Below are 22,650 nucleotides of genomic sequence, written 5' to 3'. Positions count from 1 at the left end.
TTTTAACCCTGCTCAAAATGCCTGTTTTACTATTTTACTAAAACAAGTGTGAAAATAACTTAATATCATTACGTCAACTTAGATAGAGTTAATACAGTAAAACTGAGAGGACTCAACAGCACTGTGTGTGTGTGTTTCTTGTCAAACCTCATGAGAGAGACCGCCTGCAGATGGCAGCAGTCCATTCTCATTAGGCAGACTGTCGTTAGGAGAGCTACAGCCAGAGACTGGAGTGCTGCTGCTGCTCGGGGACGAGTCTGCAGACAGACAGACAGAAGGTGAGTTTGATATTTGACTATGAAGCTCGATTGTGTTTCAATCACATCACAGCAGATCAATCAAACAATCATGTACAAAACAAACAAACAAGGCAAAAAAACAAAAATGAACAAATGAAAAACGTTGCTCGCATCGGTAATAATTGAGAACAGCTTACGGCTACAATAATGCAGCGCTCTTATGTATTGCTGCATTTGTGTGTCTGTAAGGTTACCCAGTGTATCAGGAACTCTGTGCTTGACAGTGGGTGGGGCACTGTCTTTGCGGGTGAGCGGACTCTTGCGGGTATTCAGGTGTTTCTTCAGCTTGTTTTTCACCTTCAGATTAGGCTCCGACGCTAGTGAATAAGAGATGAACAAAGGAATATTACTTCATGCTGTTTGCTGACTGCAAAAGCTGAAAATGAATCAATTTCCATGTAATGAAATCCCAAATGTTCACAATGTGTCATAACAGGAAAATGTTAGTGTTACCAAATACTTAATCCACAGGAACTCTTACTCTCTGGACTGAGTAAAGATTATTCAGTAGTTTTTGATAGAAAGGTTGGAGACAACCTTTCAAAATAAACATATATTTTTTTTTTATTTTTTTTTTTTAAACAGATTTTGATTCCTCCGGTTTTGGCATGAAGTCAGGAGCAGTGCAATATTTCTTCCCTTCTGAAAGAACTAACTGAAGTAAATATTTCACTTTGCTATTTGAATGATAAATGATAAATGACCAGGCTGTCTTCGGGTCTTTCACGTCATAACTCACTTTCACTTCCCTATAGTGTCAATTCATAGCTTCCGCCATGATATGTATTCGTCAGATTTCTCCTTAATAGGATTTTGCGTCAAATGTTTCACCTGCTCTGCGCAGCGGCGTGCCCTCTGGACCCTCATGAGGGGGCTGCGTTGAAGAGGAAACAAGAGTGGGTATGCTAGGGTCAGGGCCCAGCTTTCTGCAAAAAACACAACATAACAACAATTACACATCAAGCCATTCATGTAAACACCTGGTACAGCTTTACTTCAAATTCACGATATAAAGTGCATTTAAAGAATAACACTATTATTATGATGTGACTGTGTTGTACACTTAGTGTTCTGCTTGTTCACACATGCTGCGTTACCTGTATTGGACAGGAGGTGCAGTCAGAGAGTTAGCGTTTGTTCTTTCCAGCTCAGCCTTTTTCTGCTTCTTAAGAATCACCTCCTGGAGTTTCTGTTTCACTAAGGAACTTGCCACCGCGCCTGTCAATCAGCCACAGCAACCAATCAAATCCACAGAAACATTTACCAGCTGTATCAGCATGAAGGGAGGAGCAAGCCCTGCCTAAAGCACAGTGTTCACAGCTAGACATTATTTGCATAGTTGTGCAGGAAATAAATACATAAATAAAACGCAAATACTATACATGCATGTATGCTTCCGAGTGTCGATGCATTTGTGTGCAATGCACTGTGAAGTCACCGGTTAGGCCTGAGACTATGTTTGCTTCCATTCTTGTGTGTAAGTGTGCACACCGAGGTGGCAGCTGGTGCTAGGAGTGATCAAGTCAATATTGACCCAGGGACTTTATGTGCCTGGATGCAAAACTATATTTATCTCCACTTTTTCAGGTTATATTTAGATCTCACTTCAAAGAAAGCAGCTTTGCAATTGAAGAAACACTGTGTAGCAAAGATGAAGATGATCTCTTGCAGGGACTTTCCTCTCTGGCCATGATTAGTACTCTGGGCCATAATTATTCTTAAATTTGTGGAAATGGTTTTATGAAAAGTGAAAAAAATAAATAAATATTAGCTGGAGTCTTGTAGAGACCTGTAGAGTAGCAAAGTTAGAGTTTAATTTCCAATTTTGTGTGTGGGTGTGTGTGTGTGTGTGTGTGGACTCACTCTGTTGACTCTTGTCTTTGTGCTTTAGCTGCTGCAACTCTTGTTGTTTCTCGTGATGTTCGTGCTCTCGCCTCCTTTGTTCCATATTAAACTACCCCACCAAACACATACACAGATTAGCAACATTTATAAAGCAAAAAGTCAGGTAAGACTGCAGTGTAATAAATATATTGTACACAAGTTTTCCCAAGAAGTCTTTTATGGTTTTACTCAGTTTTTTCCCCCTTACCCGGATTTGCTGGTGAAGCTGTTGTTGGGAGAAGGAGCTGCGAGGTTGTGGGGAGAATGGTGAAAGGTGTAAAGGCGGGTGCAGCGGGGTGAGGAGCACCGTGTCCGAACCAGGGCGCATCCCCCGCTCTCCCACCCTGAGATCCATGGGAAACAGCAAGGATGTGCGCGACACTGCCACTGCCACTGAGGAATCTGGGAAAAGGCAAGGATAAAGTGAAGAGAGAGAGACAGTTTGCCCAATCCTCAATGAGGAACAGTTGATGCTCTGTGGGAAGTGCTGAAAAAACAAACATTTAGGATTTCAAGGAGCACATGGGAGTCGCTATGAAGAAGGCTTTATATAAATTGCTTTACAATAAAAACGGAAAAGCACAAAATTATTTGGGCCTTCTAGATCTGTGCTTGAAATAGCTTTCAGGAACCTTGGGACAAATTACAACAGGATTTGAAACTACAGCAGTGAAAGCATGAAAGGCTCTTCAGCAACTACCTAAGCTGATGCCCAATGCAGTACACCAAGACCCAAAGTGAAGGAATAATAAGAAACTGACACAGGAATCAAGAAAGTTGGGTTTATGTAAACACAACAAGTAGAAACAGCATTCCTGAAGCATTTATGGCATCTGTGTAGGTCTTTCATTACCAACACTCACACGAGACACACACACACACACACACTTCCATGCTTTTTGCTGTTGGGATTATCTGCATCGCACAGCTGAGTCAATGGGAAAGATTGCCTCACCCAGTGCTAAAAACAAGATCCAGGGAGGGAACAGCTTGGGAACAGCTTGGGGGTGGGGGGTTTCCGTCCATGAGGCACACACAGACACAAATGTCTACACATGACTAAAAATAAATAAATAAATAAAATAATATATAGTGGCTCAAACCAAAAAAGAGACAGAGCTGTAAGCACATATAGGTATTCAAATATATCTCACCACACATGTGGATAATGCTGCAGCAGGTGACACACATTCACCTGCATATGTCGGTTTATTTATTCACACATTTGAATAACCACCCACGCATAAACAAGCTTTCCGAAAGCAAGCAGGCACACGTACGGTAAAAAACATTTACACACAATCACGAGCTGCACACAAAATAGGCTTGAGTAAATACCGATTGCACAAACCTGCCTAATGCTTAAACTTGCATGTGTGCACAAACACGCGCACGCGTGCACGCACACACACAGCACAATGAAATAACTTCATATGACATCATCTTGGGTGCCGCTCAGATGTCGGGCTGCAGAGTGTGAAGTAAATGTCACTCACAGCGTGGCCTGGCCTGATGCCAATAGCAGCACTTGACTGGATATGGGCATGAAGGGAAATGAATAGACGCCACAGTCTCAGGGGAATTTGTAAAGTAATCGCCAAAATTAATCTTATTTGTATTCGTGCAAACAAAACGATCTGCTTCCAGTCTGAAAAACAAGACCACCTTACGAGCCAGGAGCCGGTGGTGGTCAGGTAAGTCAAACAGCTTTCACCAAGGAGACTGCAGCTCGAATCCCACACTATCATAAAAATAAATATTTTTACACTTAAGCTGCCTTTTCTCTCACTGTTTGGTTAGGTTTGAGAAAAGATTGTGGTTTAGGTTAAAAGAAGTCCTTTACCGCATGTCTGACAGCTACTACATTTTGTAGGTTACCTCAGTCACGAGTCCTAACAGAGGAGTTTAAAGAAAGAAAAAAAATACTCAATGTAGTCAGAAAACACACTTTCAGTTTCAAAATCTTGCTGCCCTTCATGAAATACAGGACCATTCATGTTTATGTGCACCACATAACGTCAAGCAAACTGCCTGAGGGCCAGAAACTCACCTTTAAAAGCAGCCAATCCAGCCCCTTTAGTTGGCCTTGGAAAATGTAAAAGATTTAAATAAAGGAGGGAAGATTTTTCTTGTTTTTTTTGTCTGAACTTTTAATTCCGTCCGAGCCAGAAGTCTAAAGTTTTACAACAAAACTATCTGGTTAAGCCAAGAAGCTGTGCTGATGCTTTTTAAAAGTTTATTACAGTGACCGCAGAATGACTGAAGATGGAAATTTAAAGCACCATGTTGACATTGTGCATCTCACGCTGATCATCATTCGCTTTGTAAATGGATGATTTATTCATTGTGAATAATTACATAATGTGCATGGACTTCTTCAGAAGGTGACTATTTTTACAATCTGCGACAAGGCTGGGCATGAACACAACAGTACAGAAGACAGATGATGTCAGTAGTGCTGTGTCTCCTAGAACAAACATTAAACCTCACCTACTGTATTAGATCGTCAGTACTCTTCCTCCATATTAGGCTACAAATGCAGAAAGACATCCCGAATGCCGGCCGTGGCTGGAATAATAGAAATCCCTTGGCAAACACACACATTCACAAAGACACAGGCGGCTATGCACACATATTTTCTTTAATGACAACACAGAATAATAACGTCATTATTCTGAGGAAATGTAGAGGAGAACATGCTCGTGCAAGGAAACAAAGGCTGGCACAGTACACACACACACACACACACACACACACACACACACACACACACACACACACACACACACACACACACACACACACACCAGTGTCTGTCACCCTGCTCTCCTGAGTTATAAATAGCAAATGGCACTCTATTCCAACATTTACCTACATAGACGTCTTTGTTTCTACAGGGAAACCACAATCTCTCTTCTAGAGTAACCCAGTGATGTCACCTGCAACTTCTAGTTAGTTGTCAAAAAAAATAAATTAAAAACAAAAAAATAAATTAAAAAAAACACAACGAAGATGTCCATGAAATGCTGACCTACACACACACACACACACACACACACACACACACACACACACACACACAAAACAGCTTTCTCTTATTAATTTCAAGAGTTTGGAAAAATCCTCATTACTGCCAAATGTTGCTAAACTTGCTTGTCTTTATGAAGAACTTACAAAACATGAAATCACTTGGCAGTAGAGCGCAATTATCTCAGCAGAATACAATGTAAAAAAGTTTTTTATAAACTTGTTACTCCCTGATGTGTAATCTGTGTACCAAGCTATAACTTTATTTGACACTGTTGATATCCAGCAGACCTCTAAGGAACGTCTGTTACATGTTACTCTGCATTCAAACTAGACTGACCAGGGGACTGGAATCAGTTGATTTCCAGCACTCTTGACCCTGACCAGACATTGTCCGGTAAGCCCATGTGAACGGGAGTGCAGGACACACACACTCACAGCCTCGCACTGACATGCCGTTAGCGTGGAACCTCACTGTGAATGAAGACCCAAAGTAAACGCAACCATCCTAATATCTGGTCTTTGTCCTTTAACAAGATATAAACATTTGCTAGTAATTATTTAAACACAGGACAATCATTTTGTTTTTGTATTTCGGGGGGTTGAAAATCGTGTAATTATACTGGTTTTGGTACAAACTACTGCATTTCTAGTATTGTGATGTGCTTACATTGGAGTATCCGGTTGTTCAGTGATGACGCGACGAATCCTACTTCCGGGTCTAAAGTAGTCTGCGTTTAATATGGCTTTTGTGTTGTTAACATGTTTAATGTTATGTATTTTCTTCTATTTGATCTCAAAAAGCTCCTAAAACAGTCAGTGATCACTGTTGACCTCCCTCGGCTTTTATTACCGCTAATCATTTATTTAAGCTCAGTTTTTAAAACCTTAGGATGTAACTACAGCCCAGCCCATGCAGCAGTATATGAATGACTAACCTCGTATTGTGGATGGATTATCTCAGTTGTTCTCCTGGCTGAAGTTTGGTCCTTTTACAGCATCCTGCCATGCGATTACATTTGTTCCTGACCACCGAGAACACTCACGGTAACTTTTATCGAGTGGAAAAAAAAGTTAGCTTGTTTATATTATGCTAACGTAGCTGTGTCGCTAGCGGTCACGCAGCACATCATTATATACCAGCTAGCCCAACTTCAGTCACCCTACAAACGTCACTGCTGTTTAGTTTTCTGTCTTCATTTATGCTGGAAGTGATAACAGAGCTGTACGTTTTAATTTGTTTCCAAAACCCCGCAGTCAGGACATGCTATATTGTATTTAGATAGAAGCTAGCGAGCTAACTCCCTGCTAACTTCTAACTCCGTTAAATGTCATAAATTCCGTTTTCATGGATGCCTGGATGTTAAACTCAATTGTTACACCTGGTAGAGCAGAACGCTGATCATTTTATTAAAGATGAAAGACTTTAGACAGTTTTTCAACTCTCAGTAATGCCACAGTGATCGTTTGATATATGGACCTGCAGCGGAGTTTAGACCCAGACACGGCTAGTGACGTCAGACTGAACAACCGGATAGGACTCAGTAGTCATCCTGGTTGAATGCCTCATGAGCTGCCCATGAAGCCAACATGACTTTAAGGCTAGACACCATGTAGTGGTTTAACTTCTGCAGGCACATTTAAATCATTCAAAGTCTCTCTCTCTGGGGCCTCTCCCAGTAATACGAGGCTCTGGTGTTTTCAGTTCCCTTAAAGAATGGCATTATGTTACACTTCATTACATCTGCATGTTGCACTCAGATAGAAATAACAAATCTTGGCCTTGTGCTTATGATTGCATGTTGATTTTATTTAAAAAGCACAGCTATTTTCTGCAAATAGAGCTGGGAATGCATGTGCTAAAATAACATGCATATCATGCACACATACATTTAAGCAATAGGTCCTTTTTCGAGCATTAGTAACATGATACTCATGAAAGCCAAAGAAAGTTGAGAAACTAATTTTAAATTTATTTTAAAACCCCCACTGCATTTGGAACTTGATGGGTTTTATGTATTTATTTGTCCCAAAGTTCCGGAGGAGTACCAAAGAGGTTATGTTTTTGGTAATGCGTGGTAATTGTGTGTGTGCCATTCTTTCTGTGTGTAAACATGACAGTTTGGAAAGAATTCTGGGGTGTAGGGCGGGGTCATCTTAACTATCCATTAAAATATGACTTTCATCCATCAAAGTCTTCAAGGTCGACTTAATGATTTATTTGAGAAAAATGTTTACTGAAAGCCTGATAACTATGATTTTTAATAGCTGACCCCAAAAATATGTTATATCACTAAAGGAAGTACAGTCAAGAGAGAGAATGTGCTGTCTAATTATTTGGAAATATACTGAAGTAGTAAAATACTATATAATAAGGTCAAGTTATTTATGTCCAGTGACACACACACACACACACACACACACACACACACATACATACATACATATATATATATATATATATATATATATATATATATATATATATATATATATATATATATATATATATATATATATATATATATATATATATATATATATATATATATAAACGATAGTACTGTTTCCTTAACAGTAAATACTGCCCAGAGAGTGAGCTGTGCTTCTTGTTAATGTGTTTTTTTTTTAGCCTTACACTAAATCTGAGACCAACATTCAGAAAACAACGTGGTCGTGCATTCAGCATCGGCAGACTTTTATACTAAAACAAAACGGTGCCCACATCTTCCAGTCAAGGGTAACAAAGTAACTACTCTGTGTGTTTAAATGTGCACAGAACTCCAAGACTTCTTGTTGCCAAGATTAAAACTTCAACATACCTAACACTGTAATAGGTTACGTTTTATTTTGAAATTTGGATTTAACGGTGACACACAGCTAAGCTCTTTGTGAAACAAAGACAGACAAATTCAACTGAGAGGTTTACATTCAGTGAGTGTGTTTGTGCGAGTGAGAACGTGTGGGAGTGTCAGTGTGTCATTATGAAAATTACCAAGGGTGCAGTACGATACTGCTCGCCTAGTTGCAGAAACCGTTGGGAATGTGCTGAATTATCAGGCAGATTATGTAGATTAGGTGCATGTCCTCAATGAAGACAACATGAAATTCAAATGGGTGCGTCCAGATGTGTGTGACTGATAGAGAGAGACAAGGAGTCCTTCCCACAGCAAGTGATTTTGGGTAATCCCTTACATCTGAGTCCTCCCTTCTTCTATTCTTTTATTCTGTACTGGTGTACAGCTCAGTCTGGACTGGTTTTACAGGTAAGACAAGGATATGCAAAGGCCTCTCTCTCGTTCTCTCCCTCGCTTGGTATTTTCCTCTCTCCCTTTCTTCCTCAAAACCATCTTGTGGAGTGGAAAATGGGGCGAGAGAGAAAAAGCCGCTGCAATAAAACTGAGGAACACTGGAAAGAAAAAAAAACAACCCCAAAACAAAACGAAAAAAGTACAAGCAGACAAGAAAGGTGAAGAGGTCCCCTCTCTTTAACACCGTGTAGATAAGGCGAGTTATTCTCACTCACTGAGAGCTGACAGCCAGAATAGTGCCACAAGTGAGAACCACTCACTATAAAGTCAACAATCAAGAGAGCACACAACCACTTTGTGTCTTGTCACACATCCAAATATAGTTAGAACTCCTTCTCTTTTCTCTCTGCTGCATGCGTGTGTGTCTAAATCACACTACACCTTTTAGAGGCACCAGCTAATTTCAGAAGATAAAAATGTCATTACCGCAAGGTATCTGTTGAGCTGCAGGCACAAAAAAAGACTCCAATGCAAATTAGGACCTTTCAGATGAAGGAAAGAATAAGCACAGTTAACAGAGGTTCAACGACATTCAGAGATCAAATCAAATCAAATCTGAAAGAAGGCTGCCTTTTGACTCCGATTTTCGAGTCTTTCTCTTTAAGCCTGAGACGGCATTCATCCATGTTATTACAGTGCTTTTTCAAGCTTATGTAATAGAAGAATCCACCTGTGTTTATAATGTGGAGTCAAATATGATCGCGCACACACTCTGAACACCTGTCAAACCATTGTGCGCTTAGTGTGATGGTATTTGAGGATGTGCGCGTGAATACTTGCTCCATAGAATTCCTGATCCAAGCCTGCAGCATGTCTTTGGAGCGCTTTGCCAAGGAAAACAGTTCCAGTTTCATCCAAAGCAAACAAATGCACGATCAGACCCATGGGGTTTAAGCCTGGCTCTTCTTAAGTAAGCAGCTTCTTATAATCTGCAAAAACTAAACTAAAATAACACACTGCAGCAGTTATCGGAAGCAGGATGAGAAATGGTCAGCTCTTGAAGCCACATATTGACACAAATAGAAGTGGCTTTATGAAACTTTATGTCACCATTTTCTGATGCAATGTAAATCTGGCAAATGACAGCACTTAGCAGCGTGACTTTTGATCTATACTAGGCTACTACTAGAAATTCCCTCGATGCTAAATTGCACACTCGTGCAACGTATATTCCTGAAATTCTACTACTTCTCACTTCCTTATTTGCCAAACCAAAAATCTGAACTTTATGCTGGAAGTGCATTTTAAACCTTCCTCTATGTTGCTGACTCAACCAGAACCATCCATCGATAATAGCAGCAGAAAACTATGTCAAAGGCAGGTTTTACTGCATAGTATTGCGGGCACATGGAAGTTGAAGTAAACGCTAAAAATCTCACATGTTGATTGATTTCATTCGATTAATATTGCCACCATTCCCTCACAGGAACCGCTGGCACGTGCAAACAACCAGAGCAGTCATCCCAAAACCATTTAAGTGTATAAAAGGTGTGTGTGCATGTGTGTGTGTGTAACAAACAGATGGGACTGCAAGTGTGTGGTTATGTCAGTATACGTGTGTGTGTGTGTGTAATAGAAGAAGGTTGATGTATAATGCACTGAGGGTCCAGTTTCCCAAGTCCTCAACGAGTTTCCATAAACATCCAGTGCTGCTGTGTGTGAGATCAGCAAGAGCACACACACACACACACACACACACACACACACACACACACACACACACACACACACGTAAACTGTGCTGCCGCTGTTAAAAAAAGTTTAGTAGTAACTGTCGAAGCACAGTAGTGCAGTATCAAAGAAAAGTGAGACACAGGGCTGAGAATTAAACAACGCAAGAAAGAAGCTCTTTAACTTTCTGCACCGCTCTCTTTAATACACAAGCTGGGCTGATTGAGGTCAGTCATCACACTCTCAGACGCACACATCACAGCAGGGTTCTAGTGCGCGGTATCCAGTGAATTTCGTACAAGTTTTCCCTCACCGTACTCTCTCTTAAAAAAAAACCAAACTGTCGCATGCACAAGTACACACATGGAAGTAACAATAAAAAAAGTCAGTGGCACATACCCGTGTTTGTCTTGTAAATATCCGGCAATGTGAAAGCCCCAGTAGCACTTCTGCCTCAGCCAACTCACAGCAGGATCTATAATTAGACAGAGAGCTCCACTCCCCTCCAGTCATCTTTTACTGTCGGCCACATCCTCTTTTTTTTTCTTTAACTCCTTCTCTTTCTTTCCTCCCTCCCTCTCTCTGCCTCTATTTGGCGAATCTCTCTGACACCAGACTGTTCATTTCATCATTTTGCTCACACTCCCTCACTCACCTGGAGCAAAACAGTCCTAAGAATATCATAATTAGTATAGTAAGTATAACAAATAAAATCTGAACTACATAAATTAAGTGATAACTCACATCTGTAGTAACACTAAAGGAAGCGTTCTAAATCCTCACGAGCGCACACCTCTGTACAACTAAAAGCATATTTCAGCCCCACAAACACACTACACATTTTCCGCATCACACTCTTGACACAGCAGTGACCGTTAGTGTCTTGCCACCAGGGGATCTTTGAAGTCCATCCCATAAACAACATGGATTGCAACCATGGTAACGGGGGCGGTCATGTCAGCAGGAAGTCGAGTCTATAAAAACACAACAATGAGAGAACCAGGGTGGCTTCCTGTTTAAGAGCTCAGTTTAGACTCCCATTTCCTCCCCTCTCCTCCTCCCCCTGCTGTTGTTGTGACGCTGACGCTGCCACAGTGCCCTTGAGCCCTACAGCTGGAAAGTTTCTCATTAGAATAACACTGCTTTCTCTGAAGGCCTCTTTGTCGGACACTATCGCCCGATCGGTTCAAATCGCCATTTCTGTTCACGATGAGCCGAGAGTCTGACATCCATTAACGACTCAGATTAATGACTAACACTGGCCCTGAAGGCAACAGACTAATGTAATGAACACACACGTTATAGGCACATGGAAAACTACTAAGTCAGCTATTGACAGCCCAGATAAGTTGTGTTTCATCCATTTCAATTGTTTGTAGTACTAAATAGGCTCAGACACAGCTTAAAGAGTTCAAGAACTTTGCAGTGCTACTTGACCAGGACATTTAGTTTTTCCACTACTCAAGGAATACTTTGGCTTTTTAGGACATTATCTCAGCTAATTTTTAGGAAGCAGGAGTGGTGCAAGAAATTTTTTCCACTGTTGTCAGTACATGTTAACAAAACACATGTTACAGGAATGACTAAAACAAATTTTTTAAACAGCATATTAAAAAAAAATAAAAATCTCAGCTGTAAAGCTTACTATAACTTTTTTTTTTGCGGGGGAGAAGTGCCACTATGGGGCAAACTGGTCACAGCAATTCGACATCTTTTTCAATGGATTGTTCAATTCCTTCCTGGTTTCCACAGGTGGAGCTGTTTGTTTTGTCTGTCGGCCATGGCGACACCTGATTACACTGTTAATTTTTTCTTCTTTTCCATTTTTGGAAAGGAAGAAAAGAAGAATGATTTGTTCATCTTGACTTTTAGGTTCTTACGAAGCGTCTTACAAGGAAAGATCCAAGTCACTGGGGGAGGGACTCAGAAAACCTATTGCAAATACAGATTTTGTCATTTAGCATTTAGTACAGAGCAACAATTACTATTGTTGCTCTGTACTAAATGCTAAATGACAAAATCTGTATTTGCAATAGCTGTTACTACAGCTAATCAAACAGAGTAAAAAGCACAAGACATGGGGGTGTATTCACAAAAAAAGAAAAATCCACGAAGTTGCTAAATCAGCCTTGTGCAACACAGGATCTTTATAAATAGTCTGGTACTGACAGTTAGAATCACATGCTCTTTACTCTGGGAACGCTCTGTGTTTCTTTGTTCTCTCTAAGAGTACCAACTCAACTGTGTGCTACATCAAAAAGTTAACTGCTGCCAGGACATGTTTACATCTCATTATTTAATCTTTTTCAAACCTGAAATAATACATTTATTTTAAAATGAGACACATATTGATACTAGGATACTTTTTAGGGCCATGGGTAGGTTATATTGATCAGCTTTGATATTACTCTGCTCCATAGAGTGCGGTTCAATTTGCAGGGAGTTCGTTGAGGAAAAAGGAATTCTGATGCACCCCACGGGTTTTCATTCATCTGTGTTTTTCTTTGTCATTCCCGCTCTCCTTTTCCACCACTTCTTCTCACTCGCTCATTCCTTCAGCAACTGATCCCCCTTCCTTGCTCACATTTCCTATCTACTATCTCCCTTTCTCCCTCCTTCATCCAGAGGAATCCACAGCTGTCACTCCCATTCAAAACCTCGTCTTCCCAGAGCAGCTGGCCAGACTGTGGTTTGTGTGTGCGTGTGTGCACAAGTGCGCGTGTATGGGTGTGGGCCTCCCTGCCTACAACTGTCGCCAAAATATTTCTATATTTATGATCTCGCTCTGCTGGTGCATAGTTGGAGTATCCAAGTGTAAATGCTAGTGTGTGTGGCTGTCAACAAGTTTAGGAACTACCCTCTGCTATGTGTATGCAAGTGTGTGTGTCCGTATGCATGTGTTACAGCAAAAATGAGGACGACCCTCTGAAGTGAAAACATCACCGAGTGTTAAGTGAGGACACCAGAGGCACCTAAATCATCCACAAGCCTCTGAAAGATATCTGGCTGCAGGCCTTCATGTGAGAACGACAGGAAAAATCCACACTTGGATTCGTTTCACCCTCCTCCAAAACATTTGCCAAGCTCAATACATAACTACTTTGTAATAAATCAATAAATAATTCATGATTTTCTTCCCGCTTTAATACTTAGATTGCAGGTTACCTAAGAATCCTGTTTGCCAGCCCCCGTACAGTTGGCGTGGGATTAAAATGAGATGATAATGGTTCAGTGTGTGAGGTTTGACTTCTATTTATATAAACAAAAACCAGCCTGATGAATAATTTATTGATCGTTCAAAAATGAAGTTTTCATTGCCTCTGTAATCAGCGTGTTTATGCAACATCACAATTTTTATATTTTTTTTCCAAAAATAAGATAAGAGCCAGCTGCCACTGAAATAATAAGTCTACAAATAAACTATACTAGCAGCTTCGACAGGACCAACCACAAGCTAACAACAGTTACAATGACGTTATACAGCTACAGCGTTTACCACTTTCACCATAGCAATATTGTGTTTTAATGTTCGCCAATTAGCCCTAAACCTGACTGAATTTATATATTTCAGTAGCCTAATCTGCCACATGGCATTTTTCTTATACCACACATGGTAATTCTTTCTTTTACATTCACATGATGATACATCTGGGACAGTCTTTAGAAAAAGGGACTTCGACAAACAGACAGAAAGAGCTCCACCTCCTGAATCACAGTGAAGATGGAAACAGTTTTAAAGTTAAGGACATAACAGAGTCATTACCGAGTATTTCCAAATCTGAGTCAAGGGCAAGGTATTTGAAACAAAAGCCACTTTATTTTTAATTACACGTTTTTAAAATTTGTCTCATTTCACTTTTTCCATCTGGAGATTTATGAACATCGTGTGAGGAATCTAAGTCATTACATCCTGTTCCAATTCATCTAAACAGGTGCTTTGGGATTCCACCAGCTCAGCATACCAGCAATACACCCATTTACATAACTCACATACAGGTCACACAGATAGAAAAACTCTGACAGAGTGCATCTCTGTCACTTTGGGGTTTTTTTTTTTTTTTTTTTTTAATTATCTTAACCCAGTATTATAATTTGCTTGAAGGTGGAAACAACTCACTCATCTGAATGCCTCCGTCTGTCACAGAGGTGACACCAGGTGTGCTCTCCTGTTTGACAAATAACAGTCGACACAGACGTGGTTCAGAGAGCCACATTATCTCCGTTTCCTGTATTCCGCTGAATGCCACACACTAGCTCAGTGACACATTAAAAGACACCAGATCGTCTGCCATTTTTCCCCATTGCTGTTTTACATACTGTCGGTTAAGATATTACTCCAAACACTCTTCTAGCACGGGGAAAGTGATACTTTTTGTGTTTGCTTTGTTTTGCAACAAACAGAAGAACTGTAACTTGGGAAATGAGTACTATGACTGACTGACAAATGTTCTTAAGGCCCAAGTTGGTATTGCAACATGTTAATCATAACACAGGTGAGGAAAGGTTCTCTTTGTGTTGCACGAACTCAGATTCTTTGAGTTTTTCTTTGTATGACATCGGACACCTTCATTGCTCAATACAGGCACTTTGGTTTTTCCTTGTGTCATACTTTTCAGGAGACCAGAGGTTAAACTATGAAACAAACGAAAAAGAAATAAATCCTTATACTCCGAGACTGGGGTAATGTGGAGACTTAAGAAACTGAGTTCCTTCTTTGACAGGAATAGGACCGTTTATTTGCTGAATGGCACTTCTCCAGCTGATGAAATACAGCTGCTCACCTTCCAAAAGCAGCACTGGTTGTGTTGGGCATGTTCCTGTTCCCAGTGTAACATGAGGAAACTATTCACCATCGAAAAAATACGATTACATTTAAAAGTTGTGTGCTGAGCCACACAGGAATAACATTTCCTGTAAAATTACAGTAAAGTACCGGCAGCTGCATTTCTAGTCTTTAAGCTGCTATTTTACAGTTTCTCTACTATAAAAAAACCCCAAAAAAAACAAAAAAAAAACAACACAGCAATATGTGGTATAAAATATAAACTTTACACTACAATAACTGTTTGATTGCCATTATACTGCTGTTTTAGTGTTCCTACATCACACCAACACAAACTGTTGTGAACTATAAATGGATGACACTCCCTTGCAGCCTGAATGATTACTCAACTGTGGCCAGTATTTTTCCCCTCAATGCCATCTGCATTTACAGTACGAGAACAGCAAATTGCTTTTTTTTTTTTTTTTTTAAATCATTTTTTTCTGTAATTTCTCACAGAATTTTAAGAATTCATTGCACTAATCTTCACAAACTCTACTTTAGAGATCAATCCAACTTCAGTTCTGTTGCACATCTGTATACATTTTCCTTTTCTCCTTCACACTCCTGCTGTCCTTCACATCAAACACATTCTTCACATTTCCCAACAAAAAAAACAAAAAAAAACAAAAAAAAAAAAAACACCACACTCGACGGGATCTCCCTCTTTATCTTTTATAATACACGTTTCTCTCACTCACACACACACACACACACACACACACACACACACACACACACACACACACACACACACACACACACACACACACACACACACACACACACACACACACACACACACACACACACACACACACACACACCATAAAAAGCCAGAAGAAAAGGGGAAAACAAAACAAAACACAGAATTCACACATTTCTTAAACACAGAGCCAGGTAAGGGAAATAAATAATAATGCCTTAAGTGTCTTGCTCATATCTCTTCTCTCAAATATTGTGTGATACTGTAAGCACGATTATTTAAAATAAACTAATATTGCTGGTTGTAAGTGAAAACAGTGAGTCATCAAAATGACAGTGGTGACTGATATGCTGATAGCCTGTGGCTGTTGCCATATCTGGGGGGAAAAAAAGCCTGTGGTAGTGAGATTGGTGGCTACAATCTGCAGCAAAGGCCTTTGGCTGATAAGAACAACACAATATATCTGCTTATCTGGCTGAAGCCTCAGCCCGTCTTGCATGGAAGACGTAGTTTGACTTAACTCAGCAAAATCGGACAAAACTTACATCAACATCCAGTTCAGCGTAAACAAGTTTGATGAGCGTTCCTGAAGGATAAAGAAAGACTCCCAATTTAATTACTTGATGAACGCTGCTGAAATGCTGTGTACATCGGCGCAACTTTGGTTTCCCCCTCTACTTGTTTTATAACAGGTTTCAAGATGCAAAGCTTGACTGCGTGACCTGTTCACATGGAGATTTTTTGGAACGGTGATAACATGCTGGAGTGGCTGACTGCCAGAGCACCCAGCTTTGGTGCCTGTTGCAACTGCAAAACATTAATGAACTACAATAAAGTACATGTGTGAAATAGGATTTGGGAAAAAACTGAAAAGAAACAAAATGAGAAGAGAGCGAATCTACAGTATCGCTCTACTCTATCTGCTTCTCTTAAATTTAAATCTCTTCATTTCATGGGAGTAGTTAACATGTTCCAGGAAAGCAGCTTCATGAATATGCACCATCACACTCTGCCGTCTGCACAGATAACAAAGGAAGAAGGCATTAACATTCCTGCACATGCTCTGCACTCTGGTCAGGGATGAACACACAAACACACATGCGCGTATCTAACAAAGGAAAAAAAAACATTGATTCTGGAAAAACCCAATTCCATTCTCAATCGTACACAAAGATGGAGGCCAAACATTAAGTTGATGATGTTCAAAAAGAGAAATTGTTTGGTAATCAAGGGTTGATCATATTTTTAAAAGAAAGTCTCTTTGTTTTGTTTTTTCTAATTTTAGTAGATCAAATGTGGAAATTTTCTGGTTTCATTTGATTTCTTTAAATAAACAGATGTTTGTTCTGCCCATTGGACAAAAAAAAAAGAAAAAAGAAAAAAAAGCTAATACTTGTAGATGATTTTGTACTCATTTTTGTGAGATTGGTAACATGTGACGCCTGCCTCTTTGGCTGTTGGATGGTATGACAGACATAACAGCAGTAACGTCTATGGTGTGCAATATAAAAACGTCACTACATAATGCAGAAAGCCATCCCATACTTTTTGCCACAGAGCAGCTCTGGCTCTCAGCACTTCCTGCAGGACATGTAGCTGCAAGCATCACAGCTGAGCAAATGGTGGTATGGAGTCAAGTGGCATCTTTGCCCTAAGTTGCTAACTAGTTCGGGAAATACATTTCTGGAAAGTCAACAAACAGCAACACCATTGTTTTCCCCTTTCAATGCAATTCCAGCACAACCTCACTTTACCCTTCAATATCGGAATGTTTTACTCTCTAAAAATAGGCATCTGCCTCGGGCCCAAAACTCCTGTACGTGTCGGGTTTTAGTTTACTGGAGATTTCAAACTACACAGCAGCTCTTCTCACCTCTGTTGCAGTACTATTTGTTTTCATCATCCTCGGTGAAAAGGGGTGTCTCACAGAAACTTGTCTTACATATACTGAAACACACACCCAGACAGACACACTGACCACAGATGGGCATTGTATAAACCTGTATCGTGTAGTTCTCCTATTCAATTACAAAGAAATCAGCCTGAAGCTGTAAACGTCACTGAAGATAATCAAGACACACACACACACACACACACACACACACACACACACACACGGAGTCACATGTAAAGTCAGGAGTCCGGTCAGATCCTATTACATCCGCACCTACAACAAGCCATCTGATCCGAGGTCAGCATCAGTCGGTGTGAGCTGAATCATGACTTGGTTGAGCTGTTTAGGTCAGACGGTATCATCTGGTTCGGAGAACTTGTGACTGATATGTGGCTTCTACAGTATCAGGAATCAGGCTAACTTATTATCTATGAGCAAGATGATTAGCATTAATGATGGACCTGTATCTCCAAAGAACTTTAATGCTTCAGTTAACATCTAAATTTATTTTTTGTTCAGGGCTGTTACATGAATGTTCTTGATTTTTATTTCTACATATGTAATGTTTAGTCAGCAACTAACCATTTCAAAGAAAAAAGAACAAAGACAAGGTCACTGATCCTGAATATTTTAGGATCGGTGACTTAAGTATTAATTGTATAAACAAAAGCAAATTAGCTTTAAAATAAATGGTACACAAATAGTAAAATGTGTCCTTTGATTCAAGTTTATTTCAATGAAAGTTCATGTATATAGAACCAAATCATAACAACAGTCACCTCAAGGTGCTTTATACTGCAAGGTGAAGAGCCTACAGTAGCTGGAGAAAACACCAACAATCAGATGATCCCCTAGAAACAATCACTAGGCAACAGTGGGAAGAAAAAACTCCCTTTTACCAGGAAGAAATCTCCAGCAAAACCCAGCCACTGGTAGTGAGGGAAAGATAAAACAAAAAAAGAAGAGGATACTAATTAAAGCTAGGACATCTTACTTTCCGTGTATTTGTTTCTCACCAATAGTGGGAAACGGGAACAACCCCAGCTTCCTTAAAGTTTGGAACTCAGAAACAGATTTAGATCCAGGGCTTCTCGTCTGGCACAGTTGCTGTAACTGAGGTGAAAATTGAGTGTTTCGGGATTTTTTATACCCTGAATGCCACAGGAATAAATCCTTAGAAGAAAGAATTCCATTGACTTCAGTAAATTTAATCCGAATTACGTGCCTCGGCATGTACACGGCTGTGTGCATGGAAGTGAGAGAGAAATGGGAGGGGGAGGTATCAGAGTGAGGCTGGAGGCCAATAAGAGACCAGTTACCCAGCAGACCACAGCAAAAAGATTTTAGCTCAAAGGTTAATGCAACGTGAATTGATTTGACACAGTAATAAAATGTTGAGGACACTCTTACCTCAAGCCACAGCGCACACTCTTACAGTCTCTCAGTCCCCTTGCAAGAAAATATTTTAAATATGTGCAGCCTGTCACACAGACACAGAAAAACTCACACACACACGCTCTAAAATGAAATAAAAAGTAGACAACTGCACCACACACAAACACAGTCCTGTGAGCCCCCCTTGGAGAGTATTATATAACATTACCCCTGACATATCAAGTGATTTCATGCACCTCGAGGCAGGACAATTGAGCCATTTGTTCAGCAGGTCAAAAATAGCCGCCAAACCTCCAACGCCGTCTACTGTTACAACCATTACTACCTCGACTACTGAACAGCTTGTGTCTGCACTCCCATTTGGCTTTAATGGGTATTAGAGTTCAAAATCACCTTAATGTATATGTTGTTCATTAGTACAAAATGTCAGTACGTTTTTGAATTTGCAGCTGCAGAGGATGAATGACCTAATGCTATTTGGGTGCCAAAGCGCAAACTGGAAATTCAAGAAGGAGCACAATTAAGCTCTAAATAAACAGTCTAGCAGCTGCAACATTACAGTCTTCTAGTGATATATCAACTCAATAAAAGGCTAAACCTGCTGATTAAATGTTTCAATAGGAATCATGTTACTTAGATATACAAATAAGTGAGAACGATTACCAGCATTAGAGGTAATGATTGATTGATTGTTGCTTATCAACTTTCCTCCAGTTGAGTCTTTAATTCAACAGGAACCGGTAACTAAAAGAAACACAGTGCCCAGATCAGCTGACCAATGTGGCTGGAAACCACAACTAGGATATGTGATCTCCACTGCATGACTGTTGGAGTTACTCCATTTAGCGATCCATAGAGTAAAGGCCTGAGAAAATGAGCAGAGTACACATGCAAACTGCAATAAGTCGTATTTTCTATGAAGAAATTTGTAAGGAATTTTTGTTGATTTCACTGACAGCCCTGAAAAAGGCAGTTTTTTCACTCCTTATTAGGAAAACAATTATTGAAAAATAACATTACTATGGTCAATCAAAAAAAAAACAACAAAAAAAAAAACTGAACTATTTTGAAATATCTCTGTTTGCAGGATTAAGAGTTGTGTCTTTTTTCATTTCTAGGGCGTGTAGAGGAAAAGGCTGCTGGAGGAAGAAGTTGAATATGAGGTGAAGGTCTTTTTATTAATAGACATAGCTTTTGAAAGCCATTGTGAAACTTGTCCGAAATCATCATTATACCTGTATGCTCTCACTTCTGGTAACTGCTACAGGAGCCAAGTATTACAAGCTATTCTTTAAGTGAACAGCACTTCTGCGTGTTTTCTGTTTCACGTATGTGGAAAATTAGGGTTCAAGGCTATTACAGACACAGCAGGACAAGTGGGACGTAACCCTGCAGGTCTATTATAGCACTCTGTGTAGTTTAAAGGGCTGTTTGAGCTCCAGAGGCTTTTAAAATGGTGGTTTCACATGTTATGCACATCTGGCGCAGACCGCCGCCACCTTAGATCGCTAACCAATCTCCGACTTCAGACGTCTGGCGTAAGGGCAATGCACTCCACAGGCCAAATGATTTAAAGCAAGGTGTGCATGTTTGAGATGGAGAAATTAGAGAGAGGAAGACAAAGGATAGAGAGCCAGTGCCAGTTGCCCTGTGTGGACAACACGCATGTAACCAGACTCTGCAATGGGGTTTTTTTTGTTTAGTTTTTTTTCCAGAGACATGCACGCAGACACACAAAGCCCATAGTGGGTCCTTGGTTAGCATGCAGTCAGCAGAGCCTGGCACAGCGAGAGCCGGCTTTCATTCAGAGAGTCATGCATTGTAATCCTACACAGCGTGATCACACAGGCATGCTTCACAGCAGAGAATGCTAATCTAAACTAAAAATGCAGGACTAAAAGTGCCAGCCTGGGTCACTTGTTTCTGATGCTTGGAGCAGCAGATCAAATACTTTTTGAGCTCAGGTTTAAGAACAAAAGCATCAACTAGGCTTTTTGTTAAAGAGAGGCACAACAGATGAATACATGACAGGAAGGGTTGCTGAAAATTGTTGAAAATTTGACACGATTACAAAGAAAAGTAACAAGCCAGCTCTTATTTTACTGGAAAGATGGTGGCATCTTGAAATGAGTGCTAAAGGGTTAACCTAAGTTCACGTCCTGCATCACACTAGTAGTCAGAGCGAACATTTTCATTATCTAACCATGACCACATTGTGAAAGAAACAGTTGCAATCAGCCATAATTAGGAGGAAATATGTTTTGATATCTCCAGATGTTTATGTGAGAAGCTTTTGTGCCAAGAAGAATGACCGTCAGAATCCTTACTGATGACTCTTACACAATCCTGGAAGTGAAAATATAAAAAAGTGAAGTGAATCCCTCTACTGTACTATACACTGGTACCAGTGATTTCCTAATATTAATTCGAACACAGAACTAAGTCTTTTGTTTTAGTAGGAAACTAACTAAAACCGGATGCTATTGGACGTTTACTAAACAATAAATAGCTCATGTGGTAAATTTACATTCACACATTTTTGTAGGACTGCGTGACGCATGTTCAATTAAACTTCTGCATGACCTGCAGCAAAACTAACTTCTAAACCCACATGAAAAACACAGCCGAGGAGGCTGCGTCTTTCCAACTAGGCCAGCACCTGTTCTCTACTTTTACTGCAGCTTAGATCATTGTGGAAAAACTGCTGTCACCCAAATTGCATACAGTGTGTGTGTGTGTGTGTGTGTGTGTGTGTGTGTGTGTGTGCGCGCGCACGCGCACATGTTAAAAAGAAAATGATGTAAAGAAAACAAGATGTAGTCGTGAGCAGGGACTGCCTGGAGAGCAGCAGCATCTTTTTCCACAAGAGCGTTTCAGCGCTAATGGCTTTTGCCTAACTTTAAGAGGTTCAAGTAAAATATTACCAAAAAACCCAACTACTTATTAAATCAGAACTGCATTCTGAACATTTTCAGCAGAGGTTTAAGGTCTAACCTGCCACTGTGGGAAGTACGCTGTCCTGTCTGTCAGTCTTTACGATGTTCCCAGAGGTGCCGATTCCATCTGTGGGGACAAAGACAAAAGTATATCACTGAACTGGAGCTCATATTCACAATATCTAACAACAATGAACAAAACAACAACAACAACAACAAAAAAACAAACACAGTTGATAACTGGCAGCTTTCACCTCTGAACCTTTCCTAAAAATGTCACAATAAACAAAGCAGTTTTAATACCAGCCTTAAAGAGAGAGGTGACAACGTTTCTTGCAGGTGTGTGTTAATAGATTTCACCACTGCCATGTGCTGGCACTTGGCACAATGTGAGCTGCTCATGTGATGTATCAACCACAGGTCTAGTGCACTATTTTGACCCACATGTGGATAGAAAAGATGAGAAAAGTGTGTGGTGGTCTGGGCTGTACCACGCAAGCACGCGCGCGCGCGCACACACACTCTCTCTCTCTCACACACACACACACACACACACACACACGCGATAATCCCAGTCGTAGAAAAGTACGCGAACAGTGCACCTGCACTTTAAACTGGGTTGCGGAGGTGCTGCTGCTAAACTGTGATGCTGGCCGACATCTGCTCAACCTCACTGGGGCCAAAAGTAAATAATATTTGAATCTT

The 22,650-nt window shown here is 40.3% G+C and overlaps 1 protein-coding gene across 3 annotated transcripts in view; it reads right to left on the bottom strand.

Annotated features, from left to right (window-relative positions):
- The window catches only part of hdac7a (histone deacetylase 7a), a 75,933-nt gene that overhangs the window by 17,478 nt on the left and 35,805 nt on the right, over positions 1-22,650 (bottom strand). For all 3 annotated transcript variants that reach the window (XM_086278576.1, XM_086278574.1, XM_086278575.1), the window contains exons 2-8: positions 22,004-22,072; positions 2,392-2,585; positions 2,163-2,253; positions 1,397-1,517; positions 1,131-1,225; positions 494-616; positions 148-257 (exon numbers count right to left, since the gene is read on the bottom strand). In XM_086278576.1, the coding sequence (XP_086134702.1) occupies positions 148-257; positions 494-616; positions 1,131-1,225; positions 1,397-1,517; positions 2,163-2,253; positions 2,392-2,538 (687 nt within the window). In that variant the 5' untranslated portion in view covers positions 2,539-2,585; positions 22,004-22,072. The remainder of the gene's footprint in view (positions 1-147; positions 258-493; positions 617-1,130; positions 1,226-1,396; positions 1,518-2,162; positions 2,254-2,391; positions 2,586-22,003; positions 22,073-22,650) is intronic.

The sequence above is a fragment of the Aulonocara sp. 'chitande type north' Nkhata Bay genome, linkage group LG20 (genome assembly GCF_057382095.1).
Source record: "Aulonocara sp. 'chitande type north' Nkhata Bay isolate Kocher_YH1m ecotype deep benthic linkage group LG20, A_spYH_male_GT1.1, whole genome shotgun sequence".
Taxonomy (NCBI): domain Eukaryota; kingdom Metazoa; phylum Chordata; class Actinopteri; order Cichliformes; family Cichlidae; genus Aulonocara; species Aulonocara sp. 'chitande type north' Nkhata Bay.
The sequence above is the reverse complement of the archived record's forward strand: the minus strand, read 5'-3'. Positions and strand labels throughout refer to the sequence as shown.